Source organism: Cuculus canorus, chromosome 19 (assembly GCF_017976375.1).
Source record: "Cuculus canorus isolate bCucCan1 chromosome 19, bCucCan1.pri, whole genome shotgun sequence".
NCBI lineage: Eukaryota > Metazoa > Chordata > Aves > Cuculiformes > Cuculidae > Cuculus > Cuculus canorus.
In genome coordinates this window covers 6,341,868-6,366,070 of record NC_071419.1, presented here as the reverse complement: position 1 = coordinate 6,366,070, position 24,203 = coordinate 6,341,868, and the positions used below count along the sequence as shown (strand labels likewise).

General features: G+C 53.0%; 3 protein-coding genes across 8 annotated transcripts; 1 reads left to right on the top strand and 2 right to left on the bottom strand.

Annotated features, from left to right (window-relative positions):
• The first annotated feature begins 625 nt into the window (after window positions 1-625).
• On the top strand, window positions 626-4,662 carry ENDOG (endonuclease G). The gene is made up of 3 exons (XM_054084280.1): window positions 626-1,125; window positions 3,359-3,468; window positions 3,960-4,662. The coding sequence occupies exons 1-3, from the start codon at window positions 640-642 to the stop codon at window positions 4,243-4,245; spliced, it is 882 nt and encodes a 293-aa protein (XP_053940255.1). The 5' UTR covers window positions 626-639; the 3' UTR covers window positions 4,246-4,662.
• Window positions 4,663-5,103: 441 nt separating this feature from the next.
• Window positions 5,104-11,313, bottom strand: SPOUT1 (SPOUT domain containing methyltransferase 1). The gene is made up of 12 exons (XM_054084279.1): window positions 11,207-11,313; window positions 11,068-11,110; window positions 10,293-10,412; window positions 9,318-9,477; window positions 8,661-8,750; window positions 8,299-8,348; window positions 7,997-8,127; window positions 7,498-7,570; window positions 7,040-7,138; window positions 6,334-6,436; window positions 5,623-5,770; window positions 5,104-5,452 (listed from the first exon to the last, which is right to left on the bottom strand). Exons 1-12 carry the CDS (start codon window positions 11,285-11,287, stop codon window positions 5,378-5,380), a joined length of 1,173 nt encoding a protein of 390 aa, XP_053940254.1. The 5' UTR covers window positions 11,288-11,313; the 3' UTR covers window positions 5,104-5,377.
• Window positions 11,314-12,810: 1,497 nt separating this feature from the next.
• KYAT1 (kynurenine aminotransferase 1) lies at window positions 12,811-23,589 on the bottom strand. Of its 6 annotated transcripts, none has more exons than XM_009569453.2 (14): window positions 23,455-23,589; window positions 21,420-21,541; window positions 19,043-19,101; window positions 17,946-18,096; window positions 17,521-17,670; window positions 17,058-17,144; window positions 16,805-16,933; window positions 16,377-16,497; window positions 15,650-15,726; window positions 15,341-15,430; window positions 14,800-14,986; window positions 14,525-14,601; window positions 14,227-14,313; window positions 12,811-13,838 (listed from the first exon to the last, which is right to left on the bottom strand). In XM_009569453.2, the coding sequence occupies exons 2-14, from the start codon at window positions 21,501-21,503 to the stop codon at window positions 13,770-13,772; spliced, it is 1,368 nt and encodes a 455-aa protein (XP_009567748.2). In that variant the 5' UTR covers window positions 21,504-21,541; window positions 23,455-23,589; the 3' UTR covers window positions 12,811-13,769. The 6 variants fall into 6 exon arrangements, with proteins under 6 accessions (XP_009567748.2, XP_053940249.1, XP_053940250.1 ...); XM_054084274.1 differs by lacking the exon at window positions 23,455-23,589 and adding an exon at window positions 23,219-23,421; XM_054084275.1 differs by lacking the exon at window positions 23,455-23,589 and adding an exon at window positions 19,393-19,550.
• Between the last annotated feature and the right edge of the window lie 614 nt (window positions 23,590-24,203).

Sequence of the window (24,203 nt, the reverse complement as noted above, 5' to 3'; positions counted from 1 at the left end):
CCGTTCTCTCCCATTCGACACTGTGGAACATGGCTCCCCCATTAAATGCTGTTCTCCCGTTTGACACCGTTGAACGCCGTTCTCCCATTAAACACCTTTCTCCCGTTTGACACCGTTCTCCCGTTTGACACCGTTTAACACGGCTCCCCCGTTAAATGCCATTCTCCCATTAAGACACCATTCAATGCCGTTTTACCATTTGACGCCGTTAAACACGTCTCCCTCGTTAAAGGCCTTTCTCTGCTCTTTGACACTCTTCAACGTCCTTCTCCCGTTTGACGCCCTTAAACGCCGTTACCCCGTTAAACGCTGTTCTCCCGTTTGACGCCCTTAAACCCAGCTTCCCCGTTAAACAAATGCTGTTCCCCCGTTTCGTTTGACACCGTTAAATGCCGTTTGCCCGTTTGACGCCCTCCAACGCGCCTTTCCCGCCCAACGCCGCTTCCCCCGCCCGCGGTGGGCCCCACCTACCGCCCCTCCCCACCCCCTTCCAGCGCCTCCGCCCCGCCCCCTCCCCGCTGCGCCGCGCCTGTCCGCAGCTCCCTGCCGCAGCGGCCCCGCCCCCTTAAAGCGGCGCTGCCCCTCCCCCTGTCACCCCCTGCGCCCCCTGCCGGCGAGTCCCTTTAACCCCGCGCGGCCATGGCGCGGTGGGTGCTGCCAGGCGCGGCGCTGGGCGCGGGGCTGGGGTGGGCGCTGGGAGCATGGCAGCGGCCGCAGGAGGCGGAGGGGCTGCTGGCGCGGCTGCCCGTGGTGCCCGCGGTGGCGGCGGCGGCGGCGGCTCCTCCCGCGCTGGGCAGCCCCGGCCGCGCCGAGCTGACCAAGTACGGGCTGCCCGGGTTGGCGCAGGTGCGGAGCCGCGAGTCCTACGTACTGTGCTACGACCCGCGAGCCCGCAGCGCGCTCTGGGTCATCGAGCAGCTCAGCCCGCACGGCCTGAGCGGAGCCTCCGAGCGCGCCCGCTGCGACTTCCAAGAGGATGAGTCGGTGCACGAGTATCACCGAGCCACCAACGGTGACTACCGAGGCAGCGGCTTCGACCGAGGGCACCTGGCGGCCGCCGCCAACCACAAGTGGAGCCAGAAAGCCATGCAGGACACCTTCTACCTCAGCAACGTCGCCCCGCAGGTGGGGTAGACCCGGGGTTCGGGGAGCCGGGAGGGGCTGGGACAAGGGGTTGGGGTGCGAGAGGGCGTTACTGGTGCAAAAAGTGGGATATTTTTGGTCTAAGCTAAAGCAGGGTGAAGTATCATCTAAGCCTGGAGAAGAGAAGGCTCCGAGGAGACCTTAGAGTGACCTTCCAGTGCCTGAAGGGGCTACAGGAAAGCTGGAGAGGGGCTGTTCATAAAGGCCTGTGGGGATAGAATCACAGAATCACCAGGTTGGAAAGGACCCACTGGATCATTGAGTCCAACCATTCCTAACACTCCCTAAACCATGTCCCTCAGCACTTCATCCACCCGTTCCTTAAACACCTCCAGGGAAGGCGACTCGACCACCAACCTGGGCAGCTGTTCCAGTGCCCAATGACTCTTTCTGTGAAGATAGGATGTGGGGCAATGGGTATAAACCAGAGAGGGGCAGATTTAAGCTAGACATAAAGAGGAATTTCTTCACTATAAATGATGAGGCCCTGGCCCAGGTTGCCCAGAGAAGCTGTGGCTGCCCCATCCCTGGTGGTGTTCCAGGCCAGGTTGGATGGGCCTTGGAGCCCCTGATCCAGTGGGAGGTGTCCCTGCCCATGGCAGGGGGTGGAACTGGATGGGTTTTGAGGTCCCTTTCAGCCCAAACCATTCTATGATTCTAAGTAGTTGAGTTCTTTGATAGGCAGAACGTCCCTCTGAGAGCAGGTTTCTTTCAAACAGCGTTTTTCCAGATGCTGCTCATCCTTTGGTGATGATAACGCCTCGTGCTCGATGTGATCTGTGCCAAACAGAGGTGTCTGCTGGAATCCCCTCTGTTTGCAGCCCTTCCCCAGCTCAAAGGTGAGGTCAGGCAGAGCTGGAGCCAAAGCTCCAAATCAGAAAGAGATTTGACTGTTGTGAAGTTCATAACCACACTAAAATGAGTCCCTGGAAAGTAATAGAATATGCATAAGATTTCTGGGACAATTTATCTATGTGAGGGGGAAATCCATCCTGTCCCAGCTCTTATCTCGCTGCACAGGATCGATGGGGATCACTCCCTGTTGCCCAGCCTTGGTAAAGGATGCTCCCTTTCTAACACTTGAAAATGAGCTTTAGAGAGTTTATTTTTCCAGCATTTTTGGTATCACTTGGAGTGATAGGGTGTGAGGGAATGGCTTTAAATTGGAGGGGCAAGATTTAGATTGAATATTAGGAAGAAATTCTTCATGATGAGAGTGGTGAGGCCCTGGCACAGATTCCCAGGGAGGTCACGGTTGCCCCATCCCTGGAGGTGTTCAAGGCCAGGCTGGACGGGGCTTTGAGCAACCGGATCCAGTGGGAGGTGTCCTTGCCCATCGCACTGGGTGGAACTGGATGATCTTTAAGGTCCCTTCCAACCCAAATCATTCTGTGATTCTCTCCTGGGTTCAGTTTTGGACTCCTCAGTGTGAGAAGGACATTGAGGGACTGGAGCACATCCAGAGAAGGGGATGGAGCTGGGGAAGGGGCTGGAGCCCAGGGTTATGGGAGTGGTGAGGGACTTGGGGCTGGTGTTGAGTCTGGCTGAGGGGCAACCTCATCGCTCTCTGCAGCTCCCTGAAAGGAGGATGTAGTGAGGTGGGTGTTGGTCTCTTCTCCCAAGTAACAAGCGATAGGATGAGAAGAAGTAGCCCCAAGTTGCACCAGGCGAGGTTAGGATTGGATATTGGGAAACATTTCTTCACCAAAAAGCTTCTCAAGCACTGGCAGAGGCTGCCCGGGGCAGTGGTGGCATCGCTATCCCTGCAGGAGTTTAAAAGATGTGATGCTCAGGGACATGGTTTAGTGGTGGAGTTGGCAGTGTTGGGTTAAAGGCTGGATTCGATCATCTTAAAGGTCTTTTCCAACCTAAACGATTCTCTGATTCTGTAACAGCAATCCTGCAAACGCAGCTGTCTGCGTGGTTCTCTCAAGCTGTGGGAGACGCTGCTCAGCTCATTGTGGGCACAAAGTTAAACAGGCAAGCAGAGATTTGCAAAAATTATGAGCTGAGGCAAGTGGGTTCTGTTTCTGGGTGTGCAAACCAAGACCCTGCCATACACAGCTTCCAGAGCAGGGGTTACAGCAGGGATCTCCTGTGGGAGGCACCTGGGGCGCTGTGGGATGTATTGGAGAAAAGGCTGGCGTTACTACTGTGAACGGTGAGGGAATTCCCCATGAAGTGATTGCCTGTGTCACGCTGGTTGTCTTTCTAGAATCCTCATTTGAACCAGAATGCCTGGAATAACCTGGAGAAGTACTGCAGAAGCTTGGCGAGGAGCAACAAGAATGTCTATGTCTGCACAGGACCTCTTTTTCTGCCCAGGTAAACATGAGGGCCAAGCTGGGACTGTGTAGAAAGATGCCTTGTGCTGGTTTTCTTGAGCTACAACGTAATCCAGCAGCAGTAGATTGCTGGATTATTCGGTGAACAGAGCAGACTGCAGACCCCTTCCCTGCAAAGCTTCAAGGTTTTATTTCCTGGGCTGTTCTCCACTTTAGAGCATGACTTTATTTGCAAAGATCTTCATGTAGCACCGAAGAGCTTCTGTCTCATGTTGAGAACTCTTCAGCAGCAGGAAATATCTTGCAGAGGCTGTTAAGGAGGGAGAGTGGGGAAGGGATTTGAGGAGAGCAGACCTGACACAGAGCTCAGCCCCATTGTATTTGTTATGTAGCGTCTGTTTCAGGACCATTTTCACAGCCCTACCACAAAAGTTGGGCTGCTCCCTGCCACGCTGAGGTGGTGGTGGAGGGCTGAGGGGGTGGATGTGGCATCAAGCTAGGAGGTAATGTGAGATGCTGCTGTTGGTGCAGGATGGAGGCCGATGGGAAGATGTACGTCAAGTACCAGGTGATTGGGAAGAACAATGTGGCCGTCCCCACCCATTTCTTCAAGGTGCTCATCTTGGAAAAGGAGAGTGGGGAGATTGAGTTGCGCTCATACGTGATGCCCAACAGCCCTGTGGATGAGAAAATCCCCCTGGAACGGTTCCTGGTTCCCATTGAGAGCATCGAGCGAGCCTCAGGACTCCTCTTTGTCCCAAACATCTTGAAGAGAACAAGTAACTTGAAAGCCATCACAGCTGGAAGCAAGAGTTGAACTCCAACTAGACGGATACAGGTACCCCACGGGAAGGGACTTGCAGCAGTTGTCCACAGAATAATAGTTTCTTGTGTGATTTTAGATATGGGAAATAAGAATCAAACCCATGCTTTTCTCTGCCCTTCCCCTCGCTTTGTTACAAGTGAAACACGCACACGGGGCAGGTCTCAAGGGCAGGTCCTGCAGGAGCAAGACCCTGTAGCAGCTCCCTAGAATTTGGGTAGTAGGGATTGTACCCCTATAATTGCTCCCTTTAAGCTGTGTTTGGCTTACTAAGACACAAAGGGAAGTCACTGAATTGCTGCTATTTAGCAGGGAAGGATGGGTGCAAGGGGAGGAGAGGTTCCTGTCTTTCTGTGGCCAAAGGATTTTTGGATTGTTTTGTCTCAGAAGATGGTTTTAGCAGTAAAGTTTTGAACACCCACAGCATTGGTTGTTTCTTATCTGCTCTTACCAAAGCCCAGAATACCTCAGCAGGAGCTGGGAGGACAGAGACAGCTTTTCCAGCTGTTTTCCTGTTTGAGTTTACTGTAGGCAGAGCTTAAGACAACACAGGTGAAGCCAAACTGTAACCAGCTTTGCTCGTGTGGTTTAGCCCTGAGGCCCAACCAAAGCTCCAATTTTTCCCAGGCTCTTGGGAAGGATGAAACCTTGGAGTCAAATGGGGACTGAGGGAGTCAGGCTGAGACAGGAACTGCTTCTTGGAATAAGGACCAAGTTTTGACTTCCTTTAAATCTGAAGGCCTTATGGTACCAGAAGCACTGAGCATGCAAGATCTCTGGACACCGAGTGCGCATCTTCCACAAGACACACAGACACAGCCTTCAGGGCAGCTGAGGTTCTGTACAGCTTTATTCCCCACCTCAGATGTCTGAATTACAGAGTCTGCCGCTGGGCTCATCCCAACTGCCGAGGGGCAGCAACCAGTCCTTGGCTGGATGACAAAGGCAGGAGGGCACAGACACTGGTCCCACAGGCAGCCAGACATTTGTTCAGGCAACACTGCCATCTTCGGTCACGCTTGGCCCCACCAAGCTCTTGGAGTGATTGGCCCCGCACCCCGCGTTTGAACAGCTGCTTATCAAGGCATTCCGCAGCCGATGGCAAGGTCAGTGGTTTTCCTTTCCCTCAGCTGTTGCTGGGTGTCTTCACAGCCTCATTGATGTGAGGTCTCAGTGCAGAGAGAGAGATCAGCAGCGCTTCCTGGAACAGACCCAGGTGGCAGTCAGAGCCGCTGCTCCCCAAGGGGCACTGGGCAAGCCAGATTCCCCGTTCCCTGGGAACGCCAGCCTAGCTGTACGTGGCGCTACCAGAGACAGAATCGCGGCGCTGCGCCGTATTGCACCCACCGCAGCATTAGCCACCCACCCTACCTCAGTCCGGATGGTTCGGCTGCCCTGGCTGGGACAAGTGTTCAGGTAGAAGTCAAACAAGACGCTTGGGTCGGTGACCTCCAGGTTTTGGTCTACGTCAACCCCAGCTTCCAAGCCCTCAAGCCCTCCAAACACGACCAGGGCGTGCCTAGGGGAGAGCAGAGGGGCAGGGTGAGAGGGGAGGCTGGCTCTTAGCCAGGTGCCGAGGCACATGCTACAGGCTTCACGTAGAGAGCCGCTCATGTGCCTTCAACTTTCAAGAACTGGCTTTTCAGAAACAGTTCTTGGCTTGACCTACAAGAAGCAGACTCATTTCTTTTGTTCACGTGTCTGGGTCTGTGTCCAAGCTCTTCTGTGCCACAGAATTGGGAAGCTGTGTCCCTTGCTGACAGTGCAGCTCCCCAGCAAAGCCCCACAGTACTTGGCCAAGGTGACAGGCCTTGCTACAAACTGCATTGGGAGGATCGACTCTAGAGAAGCAGGAAGGAATTTGCCTTGTCCTGGGGCAATTCCCCCAGCATCTGTCAGGCAGAGGAACACGCCTTGTGGGAGAGGGAGCAGCAGAGCGCAGGAGGGAGCCTGCAGGCAAGCCTTGTGCTTGTATCTGGGAGCGTTCTCGCCCAGGAGAACACTGAGGCCTCAGTGCAGCTCTGCTGCCTGCACCAGCCCTCACCGGGGGCTCCAGTGGGGCCAAACAGGCAGGACACGAACCTGAAGGAAGGGAGAGTAGCCTGGTCTACGGAGCTGCCCCGCTCTGAGGTCCCAATAGAGAGATCGTAGCCTTCCTTGAACGGGCACTCCGAAAAGACAGCACCTGGGAAGCAAACAGTCTGGGGTTATTCACATGGTGCCCTCACCCACGCTGTGTGCCTTCTGGACAGGATCAAACGGTCCACAGGTGAGTGAAGAAAGAATTGCTTTTCAGTGCCACCAGTGCATTAAGAGACTGAAGAGTGATCCCTCTTTCCTACGCAATTCCCTTGCTGCAGGAGTCTCTGGCACTCAACTGCACCCATTTTTCTCAAAGCTCAAGGAGGTGCCAGGAGCCATTCCTTGCGCAATGGCTTACAACTTTCCTAGGAGGCTCTCGAGGTCAAATGTCACTGCTGGCCTTGATGTGAGCGAGCAATTATCATGGAAATGGAAAGCACCGACTCGTCTCCTGCCACAACATGGACGACGTTTGGCACAATAGTGTGTGGAAGCACAGGGCAGAGGACTGGTGGTGCCAGGTGATTCACATCCCTGGCTTTAGCCCTTAAATTTGGTAGCCACATGGCTGCATGTGTAAGCTGCCTTTGAGATCAGAGATTTCAAAGAAAAGCAATGTTAATGGGTGCTGCAGATGTACAGGCAGCAGGCCTGAAACTGGTGTGGAAGGCCAGGCAGAGAGCAGAGAACTTGTGCAAATACTTACTCAAGCACGAGGCGAGGCGCACGTTGTAGCCCCAGTACAAGCCCGACACCGTCCGAGGATGGTGTGAGGACACCACGGTGCCTTTCCGCACTTTGGCTTCTGAAAGGGATGCAAAGAGGTTACCAGCCCCTGCGATCAGCTGGGGAGAGGTGGATTTCACCACCCACGTGCGGCGGTTTGTCCCAGGGTAGGACACTGCCCGCTGTACAGCCAAGAACTGCCCTTTGGAGCACATTCTGAAAAGCGTGCAGTTATATTTGGGCTGTTTATTGTTGGCCAAAGAGCTGGTAGTTCTTTTCAGTTAATCAGGGAGCTATGGTAAGGGTCTCACTAAAATTGTGTGTGTAGTGAAGGGCGCGTGCAGAGCTGCTGAGTGCCTTCAAACATCAGTAACCTGAAGGCTCTGATACGGAATAACCAACTCCTGCAGGACTGAGGTGGATGGAGCAGTGTGTTACCTGGCTTCTGGGGTTCCTCCAGGCGCACGGTGACTCGCAGGCCGGGCTTCAGCTGTCTGTCGATCTGCACCTCCTGCAGTGACAGTCACCATCAGCGTTAGACATTCTGGAAGTACTGGGGAAAGTGGGGAAGGAAGGGGACCCTCTGAGGAAACGGCATCTGTTCTGGCCTGGAGTTGGAGCGAGAGGCTCTGTGACCGGGGCCTGTATAGTTCATGCAAGACAGGCTCAGGGTGGCTGGGTCGGCAGTCTGAGACTTAGTTTGCTGCTCAAAGGTTCAACTCCAGCAGTGAAGCAATGATAAGCTAGAATGGGCAGACCTGCCAGGACTTGGGAAGCTACAACCATTACCAAACCAGAAGGGAGAAGACAGCGACAGTATTAGACCCCATGCACGCCTGTGACAGCCTTTAGGAGCTCGGCATTACCCACCCTGTCTGCTTCAGATCCGCCAGAGAGATGGGGGAAATGGTCTGGAATCTGTGGGTAAAAGACATACCTTCCTCATCCCACAGTTCACAAAAGAGCCTTTGCCTGGCTTAGTTGGTCGGTCCAGCACTACCCCTTCTCGGTACTCCGAATCCTCATCCACCCGCATGTGGTGGGGGCTGTCCAGGGGGTTGAGCAGCCCTAGAACAGCACAGGGAACAACACGCTAAGGAGAGGCATAAACGGTGGGAACACCCTCCCTAGCCCAGCATCTCCCCTGTGCTCCCAGTTCAGGGTATCCCATGCAAAACCAGAGCCTGAGCGCAGCGAGGGGGAGCCAACAGCTTGGGACAGAGACAGCGGAAACGTTACCTGCAAACTGCAGATCCTCATGTTTTGGAAAAAAGGATTTCCTCAAGTACCTGTTATCAGAAGGGCAAAACATGAAAGCAGTTGTTTCTATGGCATCCAACCCTCAATTCTAGCCCTGCTCTGACTCAAAGGAGTCGAGTACAGAGAAAAGCTCGCCTGATCTACCTCTATGGTAGATCTACACCTGTATGGTGCAGGTTGTATCCTGCATTCGCTCCTGATCCAGACATGTCAAGAAATTGGATCCTACGTTCCCACATAATTATGTGGTATGAACAGAATGTGCCTCCTGTGCCAACAGCCTCTACCGTGAGATACCCCGAAGTCAGTTCTGATGTGGTGTCTGACTGTGGTGGACTTACTGAGGGCACTCCAAGTACTGCAGGATCCGAGCCAGCTGCACACAAGCCTTCCCTCTCTTCCCAATTCCTTCGAAGTCCCCCTCCACAGTCCTGAAAGAGAAAGAACAGTCTGTGAACTCAGCGTGAGACTGCACAGCCCGAAACAGCCAGGCCTCCCGTAGACCAACTCCTTAATCTGAAAACAGCAGCACCCTCCACCCCTAAGAAATAAATGAGCCACCTTATAGAAGGGCTATTGCAGAGCCTGTTAACAAATCCTCTTTGGGACTCTCTCTGTAAGCCAAGCATCTTTGTGTACTGACACAAACCCACAGATGGATGCAGGTTCAGGTTGAAAAGGTGAAGGACATGCATTCATTTTCCAGAGGGATACAGGTGTGCCCTGCCCTGGACCTACACAGCAAGGTTTGAGAGCACAGGAGAACTTGACCTGCTGCTCTGACATTCCCATGCTGGGATAACCGACCCTGGTTGCCACAGCAGTTAAGTCAACATCTTTGCCCCGTGGCACAGGGTCCCTGTATTCCTGCCCTCTGAGAGAGGCTCAAATGTCTTCAGGTACACACAATTCTTCCCTGGTTTGAGCTTAATAAACGACTGGAGAACCAGAAAGCAGAGAGGAAACGCTTTCTGCAGAACAAGGTGGCTCCTCCTTACTTTACATCTTCCCCTTGCTCGTCAAACACCACGATCTCATCCACGCAGAAGATGGCACAGGCCCGAGCAATCTGCCCAGCGAGGTATGTCCGCAGCTCCAGCGATTGGGCGTTGTTGAGGATAGAGCCCGGCAGGGCTACACTCAGCGTGTAGTGACGACCTGGGGAACAGAGAATGATCAGAAGAGAGCCACAGCAGGATTTTATTTACTTCCCTCTGCACTTGTGGTGGTGGGGAAAAAAGCAACCACTAATCCTGAGATTTTAACCACAGATTTTCTTTTAACCAAGGTCAGCATTGCCAGGCAGTCGAGGGTTTGATTTTCCTGCTTTGCTCTGCTCTGCCCCACCTTGAGCACTGGGTGCAGTTTAGGGCACCAGAGTATAAAAGGATCTAAAGCTACTGGAGAGTGTCCAGAGGAGGCCACAATGTTGGTCTGTTCAGCCTGGAGAAGAGCAGAGTGAGGAGAGACCTCATTGCAGTTTACTGTTTCCTTGCAAGAGGAGGAGGAGCAGACGCTGACCCCTTCTCTGTTTTGACCAATGCCAGGACCCAAGGGAATGGCAGGAAGATGCCAGGGGAGGGTTAGCCTGGACATTAAGAAAAGATTCTTCCACCAGAAAGTGGTGGAGCCCTGGAGCAGCTCCCCAGGGAAGCAGACATGGCACCAAGCCTGACAATATCCCAGAAGCATTCAGACACTGGCCTCAGACACACGGTGTGAGGGTTGGGGTTGTCCTGTGCAGGGACAGGAGCTGGACTTGATGATCCTGGGTCCCTTCAAACTCAGGTTATTCTTTGACCCTGTGGTCTCTGTACAGCGCTGGCTGTGCCGTGTTCGTGCCTGCTGATGCACAGGGGCTGATCCCAAACAGACCAGGACCCTCTGCACCACCTTTTACTGCTGCACAACCTTGCCGGCCCCCAGGGCCAGGCTCCCAGCTCTCCCTGCTTGGGCTGGCACAGCAGCATCACCTGCGTCTTCCTTCTGCTCTTCCTGCTCCTTGGGTTGCTTCTCTGCCAGCTCCTGCAGCCGCTGCTTCTCCAACTTCTTCAGTAGCTTCATTTCCTTCCATTTCTTCTTCTCTGCTTTCCCTGGAAGGCAGAACCACATCTGGCTTTAAACACTGAGCAGCCCCTGGGTGCTCCAGGCCCCTCACCCTGCTCTTCCCGGCCCCTTGATAGCAAAAACACAAGCAAATAAACTCTAAGGCTTGTTTTGGAATTTTAGAAAGCGAGCAGCCTTTATCAGGGCTGTGCATGAGGGAGTGATCCCCATCAATCCCGTGCAGCGAGACCAAAGCTGGGACAGGATGAATTTCCCACTTACATCCACATGTATAAATTTTCCCAGAAATCTTATGAATATTCTGTTCCTTTCCAAGGGCTCATTTTAATCATAGATTCACAGTTTGGGTTGGAAGGGTCCTTAAAGCCCACCCAGTTCCACCCCCTGCCATGAGCAGGGAGATCTCCCACAGGATCAGGGGCTCCATCCAACCTGGCCTTGAACACCTCCAGGGATGGGGCAGCCACCACTTTCCTGGGCAACCTGGGCCAGGGCCTCCCCACCCTCATAGTGAAGAAATTCCTCCTTATGTCCAGTCTAAATCTGCCCCTCTCCAGTTTATCCCCATTGCCCCTATCGTATCCCACAGGCCTTTGTGAACAGCCCCTCCCCAGCTTTCCTGTAGCCCCTTCAGCTACCGGAAGGTGGCTCTAAGAGATCCTTCTCCCTGCCCGCCCTTACTCTCCTGCTTCCATCGCCGCCAGTCCACCTTCCTATCCTCGACCTGCGGGAGACAGCGACCGTTAGGGCCGGGTTCCCCTCAGGGCACCGGGGGAGCCCCCTGCCCTGCCCCAGCCCGGCCCGGCCCAGCCCCACGCACCCCACGCGGCCGCTTCGCTGCACCGCCCTCCGCCATCTTCCGCCGCCACAGACCACGCCCCCAGCTACAAACCACGCCCATAACGCTAAACCGCGCCTATTATGAGATCACACAACTACAAAGCCACGCCCCTCCGTGTGAGGCCACCTCCCAACTGAAAACCACACCCCAGCCACAAAGCCACGCCCCTACAGCAAAACCCCCAATCAGACCACGTCTTCTTCCAAAGCCACGCCCCCACTGACAGGCACGCTGCAAGCCACGCCCCAAACTAAACCACGCCCATAGACAGACAGACCACGCCCCCAGCGCCTCCGTCACGGCCCCGCCCGCGCTGCTGATAGGGGAAGAGGCTCACGGCAAAGGCGCCAATCGCCAGTCAGGGGCGGGGGCGCTGTGAGAGCCGAACGTGGAGGCGCTGAAGTTGTGTGGGGGCTGCTGCGCTTTGCGAGAGGATGGGAGACCTGGGGGAGGTTGTGGGTGTAGCTCAGCCTCTCCGGGGGAGTTGGGTAAAACCTCCTGAGGGTCAAGAAGGCTGAGTTGGAAGGTCCTTGGCTGGGTTGGGGCAATCGTCATTTTCAGTACAGGCTGGGGCATGTGTGAGCCGCTCTGAGGAGGAAGAGGACTTGGGGTGCTGATGGATGAGAAGCTCCATGTGAGCTGGCAACGTCTGCTCACAGCCCAGAAACCACCCGTGTCCTGGGCTGCATCCAAAGCAGTGGGACCAGCAGGGAGAGAGGGGATTCTGCCCCTCCGCTCCGCTCTGAGACCCCACCTGGAGCCCTCAGCACAGGGAGGGGCTGTTGGAACAGGTCCAGAGGAGACCAGGGAGATGATCCAAGGGCTGGAGCACCTTCCCTACAAGGACAGGCTGAGAGAATTGGGGTTGTTCAGCCTGGAGAAGAGAAGGCTCCGTGGAGACCTTATAGCGACCTTCCAGTATGAAAAGGGGCTCCAGGAAAGCTGGGAACAGATGTTTTAGCAAGGTCTGTTGTGACAGAACAAGAGATGGTGGATTTAGACTGGATATAAGGAAGAAATGTTTTACAATGAGGGTGGTGAAACACTGGAACAGGTTACCGAGGAAGGCAGCAGAGGCACCATCCTTGGGAATGCTCAAGGTCAGGCTGGACGGGGCTCTGAGCAACCTGATGTGGTTGGAGATGTCCCTGCAGGGCGGTTGGACTGCATGACCTTCCCACCCAACGCATTCCATGCTTCTAAAGTCCAGACACCTGTGTCTGGGTGCCTTTGCCCAAGCGCTGCCTGTGTGGTAGAGGATGGGGAGAGGCACCCTATCCCTTGTGTCACAGCCCAGAGCGAGAGCCCACGCACGTGGGGATGTTGTAATTAATCTTTATGCTAATCATCTAATCTCACAGTTGTGTGTTTGTTTTGGTGATTGCAGCTTTCCCAGTACTTGGCAACTGTGTGGATGCCAGAGGACCTGCGAGCTGCTGCCCGCTAGCCCAGGTGGGATGAGCAGCCAGCACTGCAGGACACAACACAGGTGACAACAGCTCTCCAGGAGAGCTGCGTCAGCCTTTTAATCATTACAAAGACATTTACTCTTCAATAATTGCAGTAATTAATCTTTTAATAATTTAACCACCACAAATATCGCACAGTCTGTTGCACATAACACTGCGTGGTTGATGATGCTGTTTTACATTCTTATCCAGGTCAAAATCGAGACTGATGCAAGAATTTACCTTTCAAAATGCTGCATGTGTTGCCTCACCAGTGCGTGGCAGGCCCAGGGGAGCCACCAGCAGCAGGAGCAGCCTGGGGGTGCTGTCCCTGTCCTCCCTGGCTTGAAGGTTTCACTTTGCAGCCTGGGCGATGCTGCCAAGCCCTGACCAAGTGCCAGGGGTGGCTAGGGGGATGTATAAGGAAGATTTGGCAGCAGCTGGGCTATTTATGGAACACTGTTTTCCAGGAGGAGCCAGTTATGGTTGCCTCCCCCACAGATGCACCGAGAAAAAAAAACCAGGAAAATTGTTAATTGAGACAGCATTTCATTGGGTTTGTAATTTTCAGGATTATAAGGATCACAACCTGCTGATGAGTGGTGATACTGCACAGTCCTGTGGGAAACTGGGTGCTGGTAGAGATGCTGTCCTGCGTCCTGGGGCACAGGAGTGGGGCTGGGGAGGAGGAGAAGCCACAGCAACCCCCCAGCACAGCCTGTGAGGTAGGTCCTGACACGCCTTTTCAGAATCTGGTGGTGGAAGAGACTCCAGGAGCCATCCTTACCTTGTGTGTTACTGGATGCATCCCAGAACTGATTAGCAAAGTCTTTAAATGTAAGAGGAAGAAATGCCAAATACTGGCAGCATGCGTGAAGACTCATTTCTTGCAAGGAACAGTGCAATCATTTAACAGTGACAGAAAGCATCCCCCACGCCCTGGGCCTGGCAAACCTCTTACCATTTGGCAGAAAATGTGGTTGAAAGAACAAAAATAAGGATGTATCAGAGTTTGTAGTCGAGCAAAAGAAAAGGAAGAAGAGCAGTCATGGGCAGCTGAGGACTGAGGAGAGCTGGTTTTCTCTACAGTGTGCTCAGGGACTCGTTTTCTCCTGTTTCCATTTTTGCAGTATGTCATTTGCTGCTTTCAGTGTGGCTTCCTCCTAAACAAATACAGCAGGTTTTGTCAATGGCTTCCAGCCACCTCCCCTTTCTCCTCACTGCAGCCATCAGTCATAAATATCCTGTTCTCATTCTGGAGCATCGCGAATGCCCCGTGTTTAGTTTGACATGGGCTCAGTGTCCCCAGGGCAGGCACAGCCACTGGGCTGCTCAATGTGCACCCCCTGCCTTGGCCAGGAAATGTGGGATACTGACAGAGCAAAGCTTAGGATGGCACTGGCACATCCCTGTTCCCAGTTCAGCTCCTGTGCCTGCAGGTTGGACAATCCCCTGTGCCATGCTCGGGCTGTGGTGCCCAAGGCGCTGTGCATTTCATGTCATTCATCTCATTAAAACAGCCCTGACCTCGCCCTCCTTCCTGCCGCTCACCTTTGCGAAGCAGAACCGGATGAAATGGTTGTAGTTGTTCTTGTGGGCCTCGCTGTAGAAAGCGGAGAGCGGAATGGCAGCGAGGCCCTGGGAAGAGAAACACATGGAGCTGAGGTTATTGCTCTTGGGCTGACGAGCAGCCTGCCGTGCCCCAGCGTGGGTGAAGCCGTCCACTCCAGGCACGCCCCTGCTGGGAGCTGCTGGTCCTGGTGTGCTGCTGGTTCCCGTGAGCGCAACCAGCTGGGAGGGCACAACCCCAGCCAGGGGAATCGCACTGGAAAGGGCCAGGCACATTTACCTTATTCTTGACCATCCACTTTGCAAATCTGGAGTCATAGGGCTCATCGGAGTCAGGGACATCAGGGACATCAGATTCTGCAGGAGAAGCACAGCAGTGCAGAGTCTGGGGCTGCTGCTGGGTGTCTCAGCCACGCCTAGAGCCTCTGGGAGCTTGGACGGGGAACATGCTGTTGTCCCTCCCCGCTTTGGTAGTGGTTTATGCATGTTCCTGTCCCTGTTAGAGCTGCCCCCCATACTCATCTTCCCCTTAGCAAATCCTCAGTGTTGACTCACTGAACTTGGAGATGTCAGCTACCAAGAAGTAGGTGCCCTCGGGGACGATGGGCTTCATGCCCACAGCATCCAGGCTCTGGATCAGCCAGTCTCTCTTCTGCTGCAGCTCCTTGGGCAGTTGGATGAAGTAGCTGTCTGGTTTTCCATAAAGCTCAAGCTCCCTCTGGAAACCCTGAGCCACAGCATCCTGTGAGGAGAGAAGCACCCAGTGGGCAGATGGTCAAGGTTCACTCGAGAACTGGAGTCTTTGCTCTGACACAAGTCACAGGTGACTAGGGAGCAGCGAGTGATTTCTCACTGCACCGAGCTGAGCTCTCTGCCTCCAGCCCCTCCAAATGGCCCTTTAGGTTTGTCAGTGCGAAATAAGGAATATTTCCCAGCAAAGCTTCCTCCTGGGCATGGAGAGGGGAAGGAAGCCTCTCCAGGGCACCACACATCAGCCTGTCTTTGGGTTTCAGGTCAGCTGTGGGCAGAAGGACCCTCTCTCACCCCTGCTCAGGGGTTTGGGAATCGCAGGGCCAGTCACAGGGAGCTGCCTTACTTGGGCGACGGTGGCACAGTGGTACACTGAGTTCTGGTGCACGGTACGGAGGTGCTGCAGCAGCCGGTTGGGTCCCACAGTCCAGCCCACCTGTGGAGAGGAGAGAGGTGGTAAGTCTCTGGGTACCTGCTCAGGCTCCCCTTTATTCACTAGCATCACTGCATTTTCCAGACAGAGCGTTGGTACTTTCAGAGCTTGAGTTTCAAAGCCAAGCGTGCGGCAGTGGTGTCCCCGGTGTAATGGGACCTATGCCCTGGAGCAGAGGGCCAGGGGTGGGAAGAGCACAGGATACCACACGGGGGAATTCACCTTCCATCCAGTGGCACTGAAGGTTTTCCCAGCACTCCCAATGATCACCGTACGGTCCCACATCCCCCGCAAGCTGGCTGGCAATGAAGAGAGAAAGACAGATGACAGAGCTCAGCATGTTCGCTTCTGGGCTGCACGAATAACATAGTGGGAGCTCTTTGCCCACCATTAATGATGGCCTTTTGTGTTCACAACACATCCCAAGCAGGCAGTCAGGTTTCTCAAGAGCATCTCTTTGTAATTAATTGTTTTTGTATGCATCTACCCAGCCCCAGAGGCTCCCAGAGGCGCTAAGCACCATCACCCTGCAACAGGTGATTGCGTATTACGCCAACAGGAAGAACAGGCCTCTGAAATCATGTTGAAATGGATGTCCCAAAACTAGAGACACCTAGAAAGCTGTGGTTTTACAAAGTGGGGGGAGGGGGGGGAATCCAGTTATCCTGGAGCCAAAGGGCTCTTTGCCCTGGATCTCACACTGTGAAGCCAAGTCTCCATTTCCTCTGACTGGCCCTGGAAGTCAGGGCTCCACTTTAAGACCTGGTTTGGATGCTGAGACTGAAGTGCAGCAAAATACCTCTAACAGGGATGTGTGCCTGTTCAAGCTGTGCATGCATGCAAGCAGCCCAGGTAATTTCCAGGGGACCCCAGTTAAACCAACAGTTCTTTCCCTGAAGGTGCTGTGCCGATAGAGGACACCCAAGCTCAGCCAAGCCATCCTCCATACCGATGCGGATGTGCTCCTTCCCATCGTAGACCAGCCACTCGTACACTTCATCACTGATGCACAGGACATCATGCTTCACACACAGGTCGGCAATGAGCTCCAGCTCCCCTCGGCTGAATACCTGCAGCAGGCAGGGAGTGCAGCAGAGATGCAGCAGGAGCTTTTCTGAGCCCCTGCCTGTCCCTGCCCCTTTGCAAAAGCTGCACGCACTGCCTGCCCCGTCTCCCAGACCAGGCTGGGCAGGAGCTGGCTGCGATGGTCTAACAGGTCAAAGTCACTGCTGGCATAAAAGACCAGGCTTAAAATCACCAGAAGAGCGAGTGCAGTATGTGGTTCTGCCACCAAACCTCTTTCCCTTGTGTCCAAAGAAAGTCAAGCCACTGCCACACTGCCAATGTGGCCAGCCACACCGAGGCCAGAGGCGTTACCTTGCCCAGAGGGTTGTTTGGTGAGTTCAGGACGATGGCTTTTGTCCGTTCATTGAATTTAGAAGCCAAATCATCTGGGTCCAGCTGCCAGTCTGCACTAGACATCAATTTTCCATCTTTTGGAGCTTTCTAGAGAGAACAGAGGGGAATCTTGGCTTGCTTTGCTACCTCTGCACTTTGCTTACCACTCATCTCCTTGCTCACTTTGCTATGACTCTTCTTTCCTCAACAGCTTTGACTCCGACCCACTCACCGGTCTCAGTGGGACAAACACGGGCGTCCCACCAGCCATTTTCACCATCGGTTCATAGCAGTCGAAGAAGGGCTCAATGATTATCACCTGGAAGAACAGAACATGTCAGCACCCTCCTGGCCCTGCTCAGGCCTTCCCCAATGGAAGAGCAATGGAAGGGACAGAAAATTTTAATCCCTGAATTACTGTAAGGATAATATGTATTGCCTGGGGGCAGTGACAGGGAAGAACAGCACCACTCAAAGCAAAAGGGTTTTTTTGCCTTATGCAGAAATGAGACAGTGCCCTGCAGAAGGTAATTTTTTTCCCTTTGGAAGCTCAGATGCTGGAGAATGGGGATAAAACCATTTCTGCTATGGAAAAGGACAGCGAAAGCCAGCCTGCAGCTGCTGGCAGACCCACAGCCAGGATGGGCTCTCCTAGGGGAAGGCTGCCCATGCAACAAGCCCAGATCTTGGTTTACCTCGTCTCCTTCATCAACGAATGCCTGGAAGCAGCAGAAGAGAGCCTGGTATGCCCCCACAGTCACCATCACATTGGTCATAGGATCCAGGTCTCGTCCAAGCAGCTTCCCAAAAAACTGGGCTAGGATCTTCACCAGAGGTGGGTGGCCCTGTGGAGTGAGAGGAGGGGTGGGAATTGGGTTGTAGAAGCCTCCTAAAACATGGATGAGGCCTTGGAAGGGATCTAAGCAGCCAAGCTCCGTGTGATGGAGTGTGCAGGGCGCCTTCCAGCCTGTCTGCTTCAAACACCCTTATAAAATAGCCCTTGATGGCGGGGTGGGCTGAGGCTGGCTGTGTGTTTTGCCCTGTTTATTGCTGCCATGAAGCAGAAAGGCTAACGGGGAGTGAGGGGGGTATTGCTGAGGAGCAAGGTCTGTCCACGCACAAAGGCACGGGTGTACTGGTGCAGCATGTGGTTCTTCCCGCTGAGGGCTCTCACAAATGCCTCCTTCAGAAAATCTGGTGGGGGAAAGTCAGGGAAGCCCTGGCCCAGGTTCACTGTGGAGTAGGTGGCAGCCAGTTTTACAAATTCCACCCTAGAGAGAAGAAAGGAAGAGAAAGAAAAGCATTTACAGAGGGTCCAGGCAGCACAGTGGCACCAATTCTGCTTGCCAGCATCCCTTTGGAAGTGAGTGAGGTTGGTGTCCCTCCTGCTGCTCACAGGTGGACAGGACCAGCAGAGGTCATTTCAGACCTGTTTCAACTCAAACAAGGATGAGGCACGATTACACTGGGGAGTGGTTTTAATTTGTTCCTGAAGGAAACAGCCATCGTGCTGTCTGGATGTGTGGCCAAAGCTGAAGCAATGCACCACCACTCATGAGACCAGAGCAAGCAGGAGAGGTCTTAGAGGTTTGCAGACTCATATCAGTTCTGCAAAATTTAGCATCTAGAAACCATGAAGGCCTCTGCAGAGGGAAAAGCAGGCTGAACTCAGCGCTTGTCTCCAACTAGAGCTGTCTCATCGGCAGTTTGCATCTTGAAACCAGGCACGGCGGGGCTTTGAGACAAACCCGTTTAAATCTCTCCTTCAAGCATGCAGTTTGCCCAATGCCTGTGCCTGGCAGGCTGGGAGCAGCGTTTGCAGCATGTCTTCGCCTGCCTCTGCTTGTAGTGCCCTAGGTTGGCCTTAAAGCAGACACTGAAGCCCGTGGGCTGCAATGACTTGGTTTGGATTTAGGTGCGGCTGGGTTCATTCGAGTGGACAGGCTAGATGGAGTGCAGCGCACTACAAGGTGCTCCCACCTGCCTTCCCACAGGACGGTGCAGGATACCTGGTATGGCATCAAATGTGAGCAGAAGGTACAGAGCTCAGCCAGGGTCAAGTCTCTTGGCCCAAATCTGTCCTGGTGTGCTTTCTAAACAAATGCAAAGTAGCCAAGGGAGACTGTGCTGCCCTGTGCTGCAGTGGTTTCTCTCTGGTGTTAGGCTGCCTAAACCCACATTTACCACCAGGGTTAACCAGATATTGTCTTAACTCACCAGATATTCTTATCTATTCCCTCCAGCCTCCGAGCTTGCACTTGCCTTGACATTTTTGCCTGCAAAGAGAGAGAAAGAGACTGACTTTAAAGCTTTTACTAATGACAACGAAGGGGATGTTTTTCCCAATAGAAGGTGTGCCCTTTAGTATTGCTTCATGGGTTGTTGCTGACCCTACAGCAGTAACACTGATGCAGCAGCTTCTGGAAGAAGCTTCACACGCTTTTTATGAAAGATCAAACAGACAAGAGCTGGCAGAGAAGGATATTTCATTTACAGGTTTCAACAGGAGTTGAGAAAACAGATGAACAAAAGAAGTGTGTGAACGCTCACTGGGGAGTTGGCAATACCTTAAGCTCATTTTCAGTTGCAATAAATCACAGGGCAACTGAGCTCAGCCAAGCTGTAAGAGCCTGGCCAATGACTTCAGGCTTTAGCCTTCCGTAGCTTTTCCTGTCCTCCATCAGAAGGACTTGTTCTCTACAAGCCACAAAAATATCCCATTTTCCTAGAAGAAAAAACATTTTTATTCCACACTGCTCTAAGGAATAGCAGAAGTTGTATTTGCTCCTTTTCCCCCTGGAACCCTTGATGAAGGCAGTTGCTCTCAATCCTAAACAAAACACTGGTTTCTGCACCTGAAGTTCCTGGAAAAACCAGGCAGCAGGTGGGTACAGGCAAGAGGGGAGAACAGCACCAGGTCAGTCTGATGTACGGAGACATCAAGGTACCGTTCGCCTGACTGATATCTAATTTCCAAGTGCATCATGGCAAAGGAGCGTGGAAAGAAGGACAGTAGGAAACATTGAGAGCAAAATCCTTCCAGATGGGTAAGCACAGTGGGAGAAGGTAGGATGTGCTTGATGGGGAATTTATTACAAGGATGATGAAAAGCAGGAAAGGTAGAATTTAATAACTCAGCAGTGCAGGGAAAAGGCAACCAGACAGCAAAGGGACTAGAAACCAGAGACAAATGATGCTCAGTGCACCAAGAAAAGCCACCGTGGGGATATGAGGTGAGCATCTCTGAAGCAATAAGCCAAGAAAACGATTGTCACCACAGCAAATAAAATACATTTGAACAGGGATGTGAGAACAGCTGAGATGTGAGTGGCAGAGCTGGGATGTGAGGGGACAAGGTCTGTGCTCTGCTGTGCCAGGTGAGGATACCAGGTCAGCCCTTCTCCCCAGGCTCGGCTGTGGCAGTAATTCCCCACTTACCTGCTCACATCTGCTGTTCCCAGAGGGCCGCACCAGAATGTGAAAAGTGCCCCAATGATATTTCTTGTTGAGGTCTTTGGATTTTTATACAGCTTCAGCCCTCACTAAGGATCTTTACAAACAACTTGCTGAGGAGCCCTGGGTTTCAGAGGACACCAGGTGGACTCTGTGCTCCCCGTGGTGCCAGGCAGGCAGCCAAGGGTGAGCAGAAGTCGCTGCCTCCCTGAGTGAGGGAAGCCCCACTCTTCTCCCCCAGCCCCTTTCCTTGCTCTTTCTGTACAAGTTCATGGATATTACAGTCAGCAAGACCCAGTGCTGAGCTGATTTTGGTAGGAACAGAAGGATTTGTGGCTTGAAAAGTAAAAGACAACTGGAGGTGAAATATTAATGGCTCCAGCACGATTCTCTTGTGGTGGGGCTACTGCTGGCCACAGTTCAGAGGATTTAACAGCTTTGGCGAGTGTGATGGGAGTCTGTGGGAAAAAGGTGCTTTAAGCCTAGAAATCCTCATTTCTGAGAAAAGGCTCTGACTGCTCCAGCCCTTTCAGGAAGGGAAACGACAGATACTTTCTTTTTTTGACATCCCCTCCATCTCATCCCCAGCCTGCGTACTGTTGACATGGGCAGCTGCCCATTAGGCTGGAGAACAGCCCCAAATCGGTTTCAGTTCTTCTCTCCAAACCAAACTATGTGTGTTTCTCCAGTTGCAATTTGCCTGGCAGCCAGGCAGGATAGTTGAGTGCAAGTGTAGACGACTTAGCGGCCCTAACCTTCCACCACTGACTCCCTGCTGTGCGTGATTTCCTTGCTCTGCTTGTTTGTATCTCTAAGAGGGATGTTGATATTTCCCAAGTACTTTGCAACCCAAGAGGCTTTAGCAGAAGAGACCATCAGGAGAGGTAACTCCACAAACAATGAGCTTTTTTCCTGTATAAAGAATATTCTCTTGCTTATGAGATGTTCCCTTTCAACACGCTACCTGGAAATGAGCACGTACAGAGGAGATTGCACGAGTGTGGCTTTTTGTGACGTGCCTTATCTGCCATCACTGCCAAGGAGAGCTCATGGGTAGCAAGTGCTGTGGGCTCTACGCCACTGCAGCCTGAGCCAGGGACCAGGCTGGAGGCCAGGAACAATCACGCTGGGCATTCAGTACCTCGCTGGAGTATAAGCTATATCCAGCGCTGCTCTTTCTCTCCAGCAAGAAGTGACGCAGAGATGGTCCTGCTCTCCTGAGCATGCCACGGCTCCTGCTGTCTCAGTCCTGCGGGCACGGACCTGCATTTCCCCCAGGGACAAAGCAAAGGGGTGAGAAAATTGCTCAGCCACAGTTAGGGTAAAGCAAAGGCTCTGTGTAGCTGGTGACAAGGCAGGTTCAGACCCAAAGCTGTGGTTATGGTGCCATGGAAAGGGAAAGAGGGAACGAGCTGCCTCGTGCATTGTCGCTGCAGTGTCAAACAGGGCTGGGACTGTACTTTGTGCCTGTGACACAGAGGAAGCCAGGATCACACCATGGCTTCTGCCTCCTGAGCTCCCTTTTCTAGGTTCTCCCCACTTTCCTCTGCACTGGGGACAGTAATACAAGCACCAGAGAGAGGGCATCCTCTGAGAATTCACTATTCAGCATTAGCTTTCCATCCAGTTCCATTGATCCCAACTCTCTCTCGCCTCTGCCTTCCTCCCTGCAGCACCTTCACCCTCCTCGCTGGTGGAGCTGTGCTTTGGGCTGTTTGGACTCCCTGCTTCTTGGGGCTGGGAAGTGAAACAAGGGGCCTTAGGGATGTACGCTGGGCAAACCCACCTCTTCCTCATCCTTCACGTTGTTAAGGTTAAAAAATACAATCAAAGCAAGAGTGCTGCTGGTTGAGAGAATCTCTGGCCTCTCAGCTGCGGCAACTCAAGCCTGTTTAATCCCAAGCTTTATTCTGATTAACAAGATGTCAGCTTCCACCTTCAAAGTGATTTTGGTGTTTACCTTTCCTTCAAGGCGCCAAACAAATTAATTTCTGTGCCCGATGCAGCCTGTTCCTTCACCTCTCTGAGGTCTTCTCAGCTATCCTACAGCATTGCTTAAACCCGTGGTATTTAAGCTAAAACAGGTTAATGTTAGTTTAGGTACTTCAGATAAAAGCGGTGAGTCTGGAGGATACATGCACCCTCATTTTGACCAGCTGTGGATTAATGAATTACCCAGCAGCCAAAAAATAAATTAAACCAGGTTTGAAGCTGGCCAGCCTACAGGTAAGTTCCCAGTACCACTTAGTGTACTTCCCATCCTTACAGGCAGGATGTGTCCCCTCTGTTTACATTTCATGTTATTTCTAACAGGAATGCAAAGCAGCTTTCAGCTGAGACCAGGGGGATTTTACATCTCTTTGCCCAGGTAAGAAAAAACCAGCACAATTTATGGAAAAATGGGAAGTCATGGCATAATATTGCTCAAGACTGCAAAACACCCACCTCGTCCCTGTGTGCGGGACAGCTGCGTGTTGGGGACAGGCACTGAGATGGGGAGACACACTGTTTTGGGGTGCAAAGCAAATGCAAATTGAATGAGGAGACTAACGCTGCAGGCGACAAAATAAAAGTGTAGCTGAAGAAAAGGCTTTAGCAGATTACAAAAAACTACAGAGCTGGTGTGAGAGCTGTGCATAAGGCTCCTGGGAAAAGACAGGGTCAGGGTGCTACTGCCAATGGGATCAAATGACTGAGGCTCTGCCTCACCTTCCCAGCCCTGGACAATGTTTTGGAGCAAGGTGAGCCACTAGAGAGGCGAAAAGCCTGGGAAAGGCTCAGGGGGGCTCTCACCTGCTTGGACTCTTCAGGATGTGCTGTGTGTACGCTCCCTGCAAGGAAGCTGGGGCTCCTCTCACTGTGTTGGGGTGCACGGTTTGGAGCACAGTGAGGATTTCAGAGGTGACAGCAGGAAGGTCACCGCGGGGACTGGTCACTCACCACCTCCTGCCCTCCAGCCTGCAGGCACCAGCCGTTTCCTCCGTCCTGGTGCTTCCCAAACACCTCTTTGGTGCTGGCCAGCCTGGCCACTGACAGGGCTCTGGGAATGAGGGTCCCCCTCAACCTGTCACAACGGGGGTGCAAAGCCACAGTAGGAGAACAGGCAAATACAGCAGCAGCCAGCAAGCGCACACACGTAGGCACAAGGCAGCTTTTGGGAGTTAAAAACGACTTACATCAAGCTGGGCTACGCTGCCTTATGCCGCGAAAGCCTGGCACAACCGCCCAGGCTGCATTTGCACTCATACCGCTTTCTGCCTGTGTCTGAAATGCTTCATCTGCACTTGGGACTTCCTGGGAGGAGTCGGAGAGGCTGCAGGGAGGCAGGAGTCGAGCTACAACACTGATGGGGAAAATCGTACCGGGGAACAGGAGATCTCGGATGGCTCTTGGAAGCACCAGGGGTGATAAAGGGCTTTGGGGGGCAGATCCCTTCCTCCCAAAGGCTTAGAGCTAGAGCTGCCAAAGTGTTTTGGCTACCTGGGAAAACGTCTCAGCATATCTTTCAGACGAAGGCTCGTACTGGCATAATTAGAGTGGGATCAATTATGTGGTATAGCTGTAATTACTTTGGCATGGTAATGGCTGGGGATTTTCCTTTGAGTGTCATTCCTTCAGTCATTTGGAAAAATGAGTTTTTAAGTCAGTCACACACTCTTAAAAATCTCACCTTGAAGGTTTAATATTATTAGAGAGGAGAATGGGTCACAGGTACAGCAAATGAAGTCATCACCGTTAGGTTCACCAGAGGATGTTGACCTACTGTTACCATACAGCCTAAAGTGAGATCCTGCAGTACTGTCTGCCCCCTGGGCTGTGGATGGGCAGGGAGGCAGCAGACTCGGAGGGGGATTTTGGTGCTGGGATGCAGGAGTTAAACTCCTCTTCGCTCCTTTGAGAGGTGACAATTGCTTAAGTGAGGTGC

What these genes read in the sequence shown, in the direction of transcription:
- ENDOG (XM_054084280.1), top strand. Translation starts at nt 640, where the DNA reads ATGGCGCGGTGGGTGCTGCCAGGCGCGGCGCTGGGCGCGGGGCTGGGG. An exon ending in TCAGCAACGTCGCCCCGCAG is followed by an intron (nt 1,126 to 3,358) that starts GTGGGGTAGACC and finishes TTGTCTTTCTAG; the next exon opens with AATCCTCATTTGAACCAGAA. An exon ending in GGACCTCTTTTTCTGCCCAG is followed by an intron (nt 3,469 to 3,959) that starts GTAAACATGAGG and finishes CTGTTGGTGCAG; the next exon opens with GATGGAGGCCGATGGGAAGA.
- SPOUT1 (XM_054084279.1), bottom strand. Translation starts at nt 11,287, where the DNA reads ATGGGCGTGGTTTGTAGCTGGGGGCGTGGTCTGTGGCGGCGGAAGATG. An exon ending in CAGCGAAGCGGCCGCGTGGG is followed by an intron (nt 11,111 to 11,206) that starts GTGCGTGGGGCT and finishes TGTCTCCCGCAG; the next exon opens with GTCGAGGATAGGAAGGTGGA. An exon ending in CAGTACTTGGAGTGCCCTCA is followed by an intron (nt 8,349 to 8,660) that starts GTAAGTCCACCA and finishes TTCTGATAACAG; the next exon opens with GTACTTGAGGAAATCCTTTT.
- KYAT1 (XM_009569453.2), bottom strand. Translation starts at nt 21,503, where the DNA reads ATGCTCAGGAGAGCAGGACCATCTCTGCGTCACTTCTTGCTGGAGAGA. An exon ending in GAAGGAGCACATCCGCATCG is followed by an intron (nt 15,727 to 16,376) that starts GTATGGAGGATG and finishes CTTCATTGCCAG; the next exon opens with CCAGCTTGCGGGGGATGTGG. An exon ending in AGTGGATGGTCAAGAATAAG is followed by an intron (nt 14,314 to 14,524) that starts GTAAATGTGCCT and finishes TTCTCTTCCCAG; the next exon opens with GGCCTCGCTGCCATTCCGCT.